Source organism: Tachyglossus aculeatus, chromosome 22, assembly GCF_015852505.1.
Source record: "Tachyglossus aculeatus isolate mTacAcu1 chromosome 22, mTacAcu1.pri, whole genome shotgun sequence".
In the NCBI taxonomy this organism is placed as follows: domain Eukaryota; kingdom Metazoa; phylum Chordata; class Mammalia; order Monotremata; family Tachyglossidae; genus Tachyglossus; species Tachyglossus aculeatus.
In genome coordinates this window covers 1738189-1750602 of record NC_052087.1, presented here as the reverse complement: position 1 = coordinate 1750602, position 12414 = coordinate 1738189, and the positions used below count along the sequence as shown (strand labels likewise).

Sequence of the window (12414 nt, the reverse complement as noted above, 5' to 3'; positions counted from 1 at the left end):
CAGAGAATGCGTTTATCAACTCTGTTGCATTGTATTCTCCCAAGCACTTAGTACAGTGCTCTGAACACAGTAAGTGCTCAATAAACATTACTGATTGATTGATCGATCAGAAAAATACTGACACTGATCAGATCGATCAGTGAAACCGTTGCTAGATCCTTCCCACCCAGTACAGATCCATTCATTCAATCGTACTTATTGAGCGCTTACTGTGTGCAGAGCACTGGACTAAGCGCTTGGGGTACCAGTGACGAATTATTATTCTTATGTCTTTTGGTGGAATTTAGTACAGTGATTTGTATTGTCAATCAATAGCACCTGAGTGCTTACTGGGTGCAGAAGATCAACAAATACTAATAATCTACTTTTATATACCATGATAATCTGGATAATCCTTGATTAATATTCCTCCCAGCGCTTAGAACAGTGCTTTGCCCATAGTAAGCGCTTAACAAATACCGTCACCATCATCATCAGAGCCTACTACAGTTCTCTGCAAAAGAAAATACTGGTAATGATTACAGCCAACTTCTTTAGAGCATTCGTTCTGATCCAAGTGAATTATTCTACCCATTAAGAACTTAACTGCAGCAGTAATCTGTATGCAGTTCAATGAAACATCCTGAAAGTGTAAAGACGCTACGTGAATAGCGTTTCCTCGAAACTCTTAATTTCTCCGATCAATCCCCACAGCACCTGTATATATGTATAGATGTTTGTACGTATTTATTACTCTATTTATTTTATTTGTACATATTTATTCTACTTATTTTATTTTTTTAATATGTTTTGTTGTTTGTCTCCCCCTTCTAGACTGTGAGCCCACTGTTGGGTAGGGACCGTCTCTCTATGTTGCCAACTTGTACTTCCCAAGCGCTTGCTACAGTGCTCTGCACACAGTAAGCGTTCAATAAATATGACTGAATGAATGAATGAATGAAGAGGCTTGGCTTGCGAGTGGAAAGCAATCCGCAACAAGTCAAAACTTCCCTGTGCTGGGCAGCAGTGGCCTGGGAGAGATTCGAGGGCGGAGACTCAGGTTTACCGTGCGGAAGGAGGCATTTCTGGATTTTTACCAGGAAAACTCTCCGGTTACACTACCAGAATGATGATGATGGTATTTATTAAGCTCTTACTATGTGCAAAGCACTGTTCTAAACACTGGGGAGGTTACAAGGTGATCAGGTTGCCCCACTGGGGGGCTCACAGTCTTAATCCCCATTTTCCAGGTGAGGTAACTGAGGCACAGAGAAGTGAAGTGACTTGCCCAAAGTCACACAGCTAATTGGCGGAGCTGGGATTTGAACCCATGACCTCTGCCTCCAAAGCCCAGGCTCTTTCCACTGAGCCAGGAATGATTGCAGATGGTGAGAGTATATATGTATATATACATATATATACATATGTATATATGTTTGTATGCATTTATTACTGTATTTATTTACTTATTTTATTTGTACATATTTATTCTATTTATTTTATTTTGTTAGTATGTTTTCTTTTGTTCTCTGTCTCCCCCTTCTAGACTGTGAGCCCACTGTTGGGTAGGGACCGTCTCTATATGTTGCCAACTCGTACTTCCCAAGCGCTTAGTACAGTGCCCTGCACACAGTAAGCGCTCAATAAATATGATTGAATGAATGAATGAGCGGTGCGTTCTGGGAGAGACATGTCCATGGAGGAACTTTGGGTCAGACACGACTCAACAGCATGACAAGTGATAGAAGTCTGTTCATTCATTCAATCGTATTTATTGAGCGCTTACGGCGTGCAGAGCACTGTACTAGGCGCTTGGGAGGTACAAGTTGGCAACATATAGAGACTGGCCCTACCCAACAACAGGCTCCTTCACTCCCTATTTTATTTTGTTAATATGTTGTGCTTTGTTTTCTGTCTCCTTCTAGACTGTGAGCCCACTGTTGGGTAGGGACCGTCTCTATATGTTGCCAACTTGTACTTCCCAAGCGCTTAGTACAGTGCTCTGCACACAGTAAGCGCTCAATAAATACGATTGATTGATTGATTGATTGATAAGACAAGATAATTGGGGTTGTCGATCACAGCTCTGAGTGACAGCTATAGGCGAGGGGGAGAGATAGACAGTGTCCCCATGTTTTGTTTTGCCATCTGTCTTCTCCTCCTAGACTGTGAGCCCGCTGTTGGGTAGGGACCGTCTCCATATGTTGCCAACTTGGACTTCCCAAGCGCTTAGTACAGTGCTCTGCACACAGTAAGCGCTCAAAAAATGCATTTGAATGAATGAATAGAAGAAGAGCCAGCTACAGAGACTGAGATGTACCCGCCAGAAGCAGGAGAAAACTGTCAGCAACTGCAATGTTAGGCATTCACTAATGAGTTCATTCAGTCGTATTTATTGAGCGCTTACTATGTGCAGAGTGCTTGGGAAGTACAAGTGAGCAACATATAGAGACGGTCCCTACCCAACAACGGCTCGCAGGGTTTCCAGAAGGAGGAAGTGGTTCACGCTATGGGCGAAGGAGACAGTGCTTTGCACATAGTAAGCGCTAATAAATGCCATCATTAAGCGCTTGGAAAGTACAATTCGGCAACAGATAGAGACAATCCCTACCCAACGATGGGCTCACAGTCAAGAAAGGGGAGACAGACAACAAAACAAGAACATCAAAATAGATAAAAAGAATTATAGCTATATACACATATCATTAATAAAATAAACAGAATAATAAATATGTACAAATATACACAAGTGCCGTGGGGCGGGGAAGGGGGCAGAGCAGAGGGAGGGAGTCGGGGTGATGGGGAGGGGAGGAGGAGCGGAGGAAAAGGGGGGCTCAGTCTGGGAAGGCCTCCTGGAGGAGGTGAGCTCTCAGTAGGGCTTTGAAGCGGGGATGAGAGCTAGTTTGGCGGATGTGAGGAGGGAGGGCATTCCGGGCCAGAGGTAGGATGTGGGCCGGGGATGGATGGCGGGATGGGGAGAATGAGGCCCAGTGAGGAGGTGAGCGGTGGCAGAGGAGCGGAGGGTGCGGGCTGGGCTGGAGAAGGAGAGAAGGAAGGTGAAGTAAGAGGGGGCGAGGGGATGGACAGCTTTGAAGCCGAGAGTGAGGAGTTTGTGCTTGATGCGAAGGTTGACAGGCAGCCACTGGAGGTTTTTGAGGAGGGGAGTGACATGCCCAGAGTGTTTCTCTACAAAGATAATCCAGGCGGCAGAGTGAAGTACAGACTGAAGTGGGGAGAGACAGGAGGTTGAGAGATCTCCTAAAGCACACAGCTGCAAGCTTTTGTATTCAAGTTCGTTGTTCCTCAAAGAGCCAACACAAAGTCCAGAGAGCATCACGATCTCCGCGCTTAGATAAAACAGATCAGGACCAACGTCCTGGGAAGCAATAGGGCTTAGAACAGTTCCCAGTGCTTAGAACATCATCATCATCATCAATCGTATTTACTGAGCGCTTACTGTGTGCAGAGCACTGTACTAAGCGCTTGGGAAGTACAAGTTGGTAACATATAGAGACAGTCCCTACTCAGCAGTGGGCTCACAGTCTAAAAGGGGGAGACAGAGAACAAAACCAAACATACCAACAAAATAAAATAAACAGAATAGATATGTACAAGTAAAATAAATAAATAGAGTAATAAATATGTACAAACATATATACATATATACAGGTGCTGTGGGGAAGGGAAGGAGGTAAGATGGGGGGGATGGAGAGGGGGACGAGGGGGAGATGAAGGAAGGGGCTCAGTCTGGGAAGGCCTCCTGGAGGAGGTGAGCTCTCAGTAGGGCCTTGAAGGGAGGAAGAGAGCTAGCTTGGTGGATGGGCAGAGGGAGGGCATTCCGGGCCCGGGGGATGACATGGGCCGGGGGTCGATGGCAGGACAGGTGAGAACAGGCGAGGCGAGAACGAGGCACGGTGAGGAGATTAGTGGCAGAGGAGCGGAGGGTGCGGGGTGGGCTGGAGAAGGAGAGAAGGGAGGTAAGGTAGGAGGGGCGAGGGGATGGACAGCCTTGAAGCCCAGGGTGAGGAGTTTCTGCCTGAGTCGCAGGAGGTTTTTGAGGAGGGGAGTAATATGGCCAGAGCGTTTCTGGACAAAGATAATCCGGGCAGCAGCATGAAGTATGGATTGAAGTGGGGAGAGACACGAGGATGGGAGATCAGAGAGAAGGCTGATGCAGTAGTCCAGACGGGATAGGATGAGAGCTTGAATGAGCAGGGTAGCGGTGTTCCCTGCTCACATTGAACTTTCCATCTGGAAGGGGAGACAGAAATGGATATCGACAGCGAAGCAGTGTGGCTCAGTGGAAAGAGCCCGGGCTTTGGAGTCAGAGGTCATGGGTTCAAATCTCCACTCTGCCAATTGTCAGCTGTGTGACTTTGGGCAAGTCACTTCACTTCTCTGGGCCTCAGTTACCTCATCTGTAAAATAGGGATTAAGACTGTTAGCCCCCCTGGGACAACCTGATCACCTTGCAACCTACCCAGCACTTAGAACAGTGCTCTGCACATAGTAAGCGCTTAATAAATGCCATCATTATTATTATTATATAAACAAATTAATTATGGAGATGGGCATAAGTGTTGAGGGTGAGGTGAATATCAAGTGCTGAAAGGGTACAAATCCAAGTACAAGGGCGACACAGAAGGGAGAGGGAATAGGGGAAATGAGGATTAATCCGGGAAGGACTCTCGGAGGAGATGTGATTTCAAAAAGGCTTTGAACGTGGGGAGAGTGGGTGGTCCGTTGGATATAAAACTCGTTCTGGGCAGGAAACATCTGTTAATTCTGTTGTATTGCATTCTCCCAAGTCTTACAGTGTCCTGCACCTAGTAAGAGCTCAATAAATATGACTAGTTGATTGATATGAAGGGGATGGGAATTTCAGGCCAGAAAGAGGGCAAAGGATTGGCGGTGAGATAGACAAGATAGAGGGACAGTGATCAGGATGGCGTTAGAGAAGCAAAGTGAGAAGCCTGGGTTTTAGGAGGAAATCAATAAGGTAAGAGCTGATGGTAAGGAGCTTCTGTTTGATAAGGAGGTATTTGAGGAACGATTGGCAGTTCTTGAGAAGTGGGTAACATGGAGTAACCACTTTTTTAGAAAAATACTCCAGGCACTTCAGTGAAGTGAGTGACTAGAATGGGGAGAGACAGGAGGCAGCGAAGAGTCAATCATTCAGTCGGTCAATCGTACTTATTGGGCGCTTACCGTGTGCAGAGCACTGTACTAAGCGCTTGTGAGAGGACGACGCAACAATATGACAGACAGGCTGATGCGGCTGTCAAGGTGGGATAGGTTAAGTGCTTGGATCAGCGTAGGAGCACTCTGGATGAAGAAGAAAGGGTGGATTTTAGTGATGTTGTGAAGGTAGAAGCGACAGGATTTGGTGACAGAATACGTGGGCTGGATGAGAGAGATGAGTCAAGGATAATGTCATGGTTACGGGCTTGTGGGCCAGGGAGGATGGTGGTACTGTCTACAGTGATGGGAAAGTCAGAGGGAGGACAGGACTTGCGGGGGAAGAGGAAGAGTCCTGTTTAGGGACACGTTCAGTTTAAGGTGACGGCGGGACATCCAAGGAGAGATGCCCTGAAGACAGGACAAAATGTGAAACTGCAGAGAGGGGGGTGAGAGAAACAGGACTAAACGGTGGAAGACAGGACAAAATGTGAGAGAAACAGTGAGAGAAACAGGACTGAACAGTGAGAGAAAGGGAGCAAACTGCCAGCAAAGCAAGTCTGTCTTTCAAATAAGGAGGACCACAGTGTGTGTGTGTCTACGTGTGTCTGCGTGTGTAGCCGGGGGTGTCTATGTGAGTGTCTGCGTGTGTAGCCAGGCGTGTCTACGTGTGTGTCCGGGTGTGACTTGACACCTGTCCACGTGTTTTGTTTTGTCGTCTGTCTCCCCATTCTAGACTGAGAGCCCGTTGTTAGGTAGGGATTGTCTCTATATGTTGCCGACTTGGACTTCCCAAGCACTTAGTACAGTGCTCTGCACACAGTAAGTGCTCAGTAAATACGATTGAATGAATGAATGTAGCCGGGGGGTGGGGAGGGGAGGGGCGGGAGGAGAGCACAGGGCAGAAGCGAGCCACCGAATAAAAGTCTGTTTTCCAGCAATCAAAAAATCAACAGTAGTTCACGAGCCCTTATCATGTGCAGAGTGCTGTGCTAAACCCTAGAATCCAAGAGCAACTTTCCTAGAGACTGTACTCTTACAACTTTACCTTCTGCTAAGCAAATACAAGTTAACCGTAATTGGGGAGCGGTTGAAATGGGAAAGGGCAAGTGAGGACTCAATGTGAACAAAACGAGAAAAACAGCTGTGTTTGATGCTTTTTCTTGATAATCAGGACAAGCATGAAAGCACCCTATGGCCCGGACCTTAATAATAATAATAATAATAATAATGGCATTTATTAAGCACTTACTATGTGCAAAGCACTGTTCTAAGCACTGGGGAGGATACAAGGAGATCAGGTCTTCCCATGGGGGTCTCACCATCTTCATTCCCATTTTCCAGATGAGGGAACTGAGGCCCAGAGAAGTGAAGTGACTTGCCCAAAGTCACCCAGCTGACAAGTGGCAGAGCCGGGATTTGAACCCATGACCTCTGACTCCAAAGCCTGTGCTCTTTCCACTGAGCCACGCTGCTTCTCTAATGATGGGATTGGTATAGCCTTTGCCCCCTGAACTTTCTAGGATGTATTTGCTAAATCTTCTGCTTATACATCCACACGCGTGAGAAGGCCTCGGACACCTGCCAGTTTTTCTACGGTCAATACTTATAGAAATTAGGGCAGCTTTGGCTTCAGCAACTCATTCATTCACCCATTCAATCGTATTTATTGAGTGCTTACTGTGTGCAGAGCACTGTACTGAGCGCTTGGGAAGTACAAGTCGGCGACATATAGAGACGGTCCCTACCTGACAACGGGCTCACAGTCTAGAAGGGGGAGACAGACGACACAACAAAACATGTGGACGGGTGTCAAGTCGTCAGAATAAATAGAATTGAAGCTAAATGTCCATCATTAACAAAATAAATAGAATAGTAAATATGTACAAGTAAAATAGAGTGATAAATCTGTACAAACATGTATACAGGTGCTGTGGGGAGGGGAAGGAGGTAGGGCGGAGGGGTGGGGAGGAGGAGAGGAAGAAAGGGGCTCAGTCTGGGAAGGCGTCTTGGAGGAGGTAAGCTCTCAGTAGGGCTTTGAAGGGAGGAAGAGAGCGAGCTTGGCGGATGTGCGGAGGGAGGGCATTGCGGGCCAGGGGGAGGACGTGGGCCGGGGGTTGACGGCCCCTCAAACTTCAGCTCTTGGCAGACAATAAAAAGTAGGGTTTCCCTGCAATCAGAAGCACCGACTTGAGGGAAGGGGGACAGGGAGAGGAGATGGGGGGGTGGGGGGGTGTAAATCCCTGAAGAGAGTTGTGGCTGGCACAGCCATTTAGTTTCACCCCCACAGCTCTTTGAGCTCTCTTCCCCTTCCCAGGAGGAAGTGGGCCAGAAGAAAGCAAGACATACTCCCGGCAGCGACAGAAGCAATAATAATGATGGTATTTGTTAAGTGCTTACTATGTGCAAAGCACTGTTCTAAGCACTGGGGGGGATACAAGGTGATCAGGTTGTCCCACGTGGGGCTCACAGTCTTAATCCCCATTTTACAGATGAGAGAACTGAGGCCCAGAGAAGCGAGGTGACTTGCCCAAAGTCACCCAGCTGACAAGTGGAGGAGCCGGGATTTGAACCCCTGACCTCTGACTCCAAAGCCCGGGCTCCTGCCACTGAGCCATGCTGCTTCTCAGAAGTAGTATTTACTGAGCACCTACTAGGTGCAATGAACTTTAAAAGGCAACACATATAAGTGGCTTGTTTCCAGACCACCAGAATTTTATACGCTAATGAAGAAAACAGGACTAAAAGTAATTAGTCATGAAATCATATAATTTAATGTATAAGTAAATTTGTGTATACGTATATATGCACATATGTATATGGGTGTGTGTGCGCTAAGGATAAATTTAAGTAGAAACTTACATGCAAGATAGGTTTGTATGACTTGGGGTGCTGGGAGTTAATCAGAGAAGGCTGGCCGGAGGAGGTGGGCTTTCAGGAGGGCTCTGAATATGGGATGATAATAATAATAATAATAATAATGGTATTTGTTAAGCGCTTACTATGTGCAAAGCACTGTTCTAAGTGCTGGGGGGATACAAGGTGCTCAGGTTGTCCCACATGGGGCTCACAGTCTTCATGCCCGGTTCCAAGCCGGGGAAAGAGCATTAGGCGAGGGGACGGAGGCGGGAGAGTTGACAGCGAGTGTCAGTTAGAAGGCTGGCTTGGAGGGGACAGAGAGAGCGAGTTTCGGAGCAAAAGTTGGAGCGGTGGCAGATTTGGAAACAGGCTTTCCAGATGTGACACTGTTCTGGCCTCAGAGGGGAATTGGCACTCCGGACTTTTCCCTTCAACTTCCCCAGGTGTGGCTGTTCTCTAGGTGCGTTTCCCAGGGTCCCCACCCTCGGAAAAACCCACCCCAAGATCTCCTCTGTGCTCAAAATGCAATGTCCACACCTCCATTTACATGACTCGCTGTATTAAATGTAGCTAAACTAACCCTCTCTAGCCTGGTTATCTTAAATGGGAGTCATCAGATACTTAGCATCGAAACAAATCGTTGGAGTCCTAAGACTGTGTACAGAAATTCCAGTAATGCACACTGAGCTGGGCAGGCCTCAGCGGTTTAATTAGAAAAATCAGGATGTATTTTAGGAAACAATATAAGGATCTACATTTATACACACACAGACATATCATATACCAAACTCTCCACCAGAGCCTGGCCCGCTTATCATAGTCATTTTCAGAAAGTGCATTCAACAGATGGAGCGAGTTCTTGACTATTTAGGAAATGCAATTTGCTGTTAACCTCCCAACTTTCATTTTAGCCAAAGTGAATCCCTTCCAAACGTTTCTCCAGAATCCATCCACTCACTAGCGGACTTGCTAGTGAGGAGCAAAACAGTCCAAAGATCAGCAGAAGAGAGGGTGAAAAAGAGGAAAGAGGGAGAAAGCTAGAGACAGAGAGAGAGAGAGAGAGCGGTAGATTAGGGACCGTGTCTATATGTTGCCAGCTTGTACTTCCCAAGCGCTTAGTACAGTGCTCTGCACACAGTAAGCGCTCAATAAATACGATCGAATGAATGAATCAGGAGGAGATGGGGGAGGAAGAGAGGAGAAGGGAGGAGGAGGAACAGAGATCCAATCTGCGAATTGGTGATATTATTTTGTACATCAATAATCAGAATCAGGGGAACAATCATTACCTTTTCCAGATATTACTTCTTTATCCACTCGCCACCTAAATCCAAACTGGTGAAAAAAGAAAGACCTGTGTTAAACACAATTTAATTGACATTAAAAGAGCTCACATTCTACATACTCCTAAGATTTCTAGGTCTACACAAGTCTGGAACCTGATTTAGGAAAAAACTTTTCTAGCTTGAGGTGAGCGCAGTGGGAGCATCAGGCTTCAACTTCCAACTCCGCACACACTTTCTTTCTGGGTAATCACCCACTCAGTCCGGAGTTTGGCACATAGTAAGTCCTCCATCAAGGCCGTTGGTTAAGCGATTGATCCTTGACTGGGCCCAGTGACATCTTCTGCATCTTTGCACATAGTAAGCGCTTAATAAATGCCATTATCATTATTATTATTCTGGAAGCCGCGGGGCTGCTGCTAGAAGACAGTTGGCCTCTCTTCTACAAAGCCAACAGAGTAGCTGGGCTGCTGTGTACCTCGTTGCTTGCGGGGTGGGAGGGCAAAGAGAAAGGCAGGAGCAAGGAGTGTGTTTGTGTGGAGGGGTTGTATATGTGTGTGTGCATATGTTTACTGTGGTCTGTGCAACTTTGTCTCCAACAAATGCAAGCTTCCTTTCAGCCTTGACCTGCTTGCTGTTCTTTTTCTCTCTCTGACCTTATCTTCTCCGCATCTTCCTGTTCCTCGGCCTCCGATGTCATTCTCACCCTATGACACCCCCTCTTCTCTCTTCCTCCTCTGAATTCTACCCTCTTCAACTACCACTGGCGATCGCCTACCAACCTCCTAGTCTCACCCGTGCATTTCTGACTGACTCTGATGGCTTCTCACTCTCAGTCCTTCTCCTAGTCTGATCCCTGGGGACTTCAGCCTCTGTGTTGATCCCTCTAACCTCCTCCTCAGACACTGATTTCCTCTCACTTCTCAATTCTACTGCTGCTTGAGTCACCCCGCCTCAGCCAGACATCAGTGTGAACGCGCACTAGATCGAATCATCTTGATCTACCGCGATCCACAGCCTCGCCAATTCTGACTTACAGCTCTCCGACCGTCGTCATCTTCCCTTCCACCTAATCCACAACCGCTGCTCTGTGAACTGAACCCATGACTTCCATGCTATGAAATCTCGCCCCTTATCCAGGGCCATCACACCCCTTCTGAACTCCCTGCTTACCTTCCCCCTCCCTTTTTTATGGTATTTGTTACCATACTATGTGTCACACTATAGTATTGTACTGTTCCATAGTTACACTTACTGTCAGACACTGCAATAATCATAATAATAATAATGTTGGTATTTGTTAAGCGCTTACTATGTGACAAGCACTGTTCTAAGCGCTGGGGTAGATACAAGCACTTAGAACAGTGCTCAGAGCTTAGAACAGTGCTTTGCACATAGTAAGTGCTTAATAAATTCCATCATTATTATTATTATTATTGTTACAAGGTGATCCGGTTGTCCCACGTGGGGCTCACAGTCTTCATCCAGCCTTCCCAGACTGAGCCCCCTTTTTCCTCTCCTCCTCCCCATCCCCCCCCGCCCTACCTCCTTCCCCTCCCCACAGCACCTGTATATATGTTTGTACAGATTTATTACTCTATTTTACCTGTACATATTTACTATTCTATCAATTTTGTTAATGATGTGCATCTAGCTTTAATTCTCTTTGTTCTGACAACTTGACACCTGTCCACATGTTTTGTTTTGTTGTCTGTCTCCCGCTTCTAGGCTGTGAGCCCGTTGTTGGGGAGGGACCGTCTCTATATGTTGCCGATTTGGACTTCCCAAGTGCTCAGTACAGTGCTCTGCACACAGTAAGCGTTCAATAAATACGATTGAACGAATGAATGAGTGGGAGAAGAGGAAAGGAGGCCTCTCGGAGGAGATGGGCCTTCAATAAGGCTGTGAAGGTGGGGAGAGTCATTGTCTGGCAGATACGAAGAGGGAGGGCATGGGCGAGAGGATGACAATGAGACAGACGAGATCAGTGCTTTGCGCATAGTAAGCGCTTAATAAATGCCATTATTATTATTATTATTATTATTATTATTATTATTATTATTATTATCAGGGTACCGTGAGTTGTTTGGCATTGGAGGAGCAGAGAGAGTATGCTGGGTTGTAGTAGAAGAGCAGCGAGGTGAGGTGGGAGGGGGCAAGGGGATTGAATTCTTTAAAGCCGAAGGTGGGGAGTTTCTGTTTGACGAGGTGGTGGATTCATTCATTCATTCATTCAATCGTATTTATTGAGCGCTTAACTGTGTGCAGAGCACTGTACTAAGCGCTTGGGAAGTACAAGTTGGCTACATATAGAGACGGTCCCTACCCAACAGTGGGCTCACAGTCTAGAGTGGATGGGCAACCTCTAGGGGTTCTTGAGGAGCGGGGAGATGTAGACCAAATATTTGTGTAGAAAAACGATCCAGACAGCGGAGTGAAGCATGGACTGGAGTGGGGAAGAGCCAGGAGGCAGGAAAGTTGGCAAGGAGGCTGATACAGCAGTCGAGGCAGGACAGGATAACTGCTTGGATAAACACGGTAAGCAATTTGGATGGAGAGAAGAGCACCGACTTTAGCGAAGTTGTGAAGGCTGAAGCATGGGATTGAGGGACAGGTTGAATACGTGGGTTGAACGTATTCCCGGCTCCGCCAATTGTCAGCTCTGTGACTTTGGGCAAGTCGCTTAATAATATAATAATGATAGCATTTATTAAGCGCTTACTATGTCCAAAGCACCATTCTAAGCGCTGGGGAAGTTACAAGGTGATCAGGTTGTCCCACGGGGGGCTCACAGTCTTACCATTTTCCAGATGCGGTAATTGAGGCACAGAGAAGTCAAGTGACTTGCCCAAAGTCACCCAGCTGACAAGCGGGGGAGCCGGGATTTGAACCCATGACCTCTGACTCCAAAGCCCGGGCTCTTTCCCCTGAGCCACGCTGCTTCTCGATTGTTGAGGATAGGTAGGTGGTTGAGGAGGAGGATGAGAATGAAGTAGGGAGCACTGGAATCTGGAAAGGCAGGCATTGGTGATCGTAGAGAGGGAAGTTTAAATGGGGTGGTGGGGGTAGAAGCCAGAATGTGTGCCTGTGTGAAAGGGGAGGTGAAAAGAAGAGT

General features: G+C 46.9%; 1 protein-coding gene across 2 annotated transcripts in view; it reads right to left on the bottom strand.

Moving 5' to 3' along the window:
• LOC119943926 (protein FRA10AC1) overlaps positions 1–12414 on the bottom strand; it is a 73074-nt gene that overhangs the window by 25232 nt on the left and 35428 nt on the right. For both annotated transcript variants that reach the window (XM_038765134.1, XM_038765135.1), the window contains exon 8: positions 9306–9351. In XM_038765134.1, coding sequence (XP_038621062.1) covers positions 9306–9351 — 46 coding nt within the window. The remainder of the gene's footprint in view (positions 1–9305; positions 9352–12414) is intronic.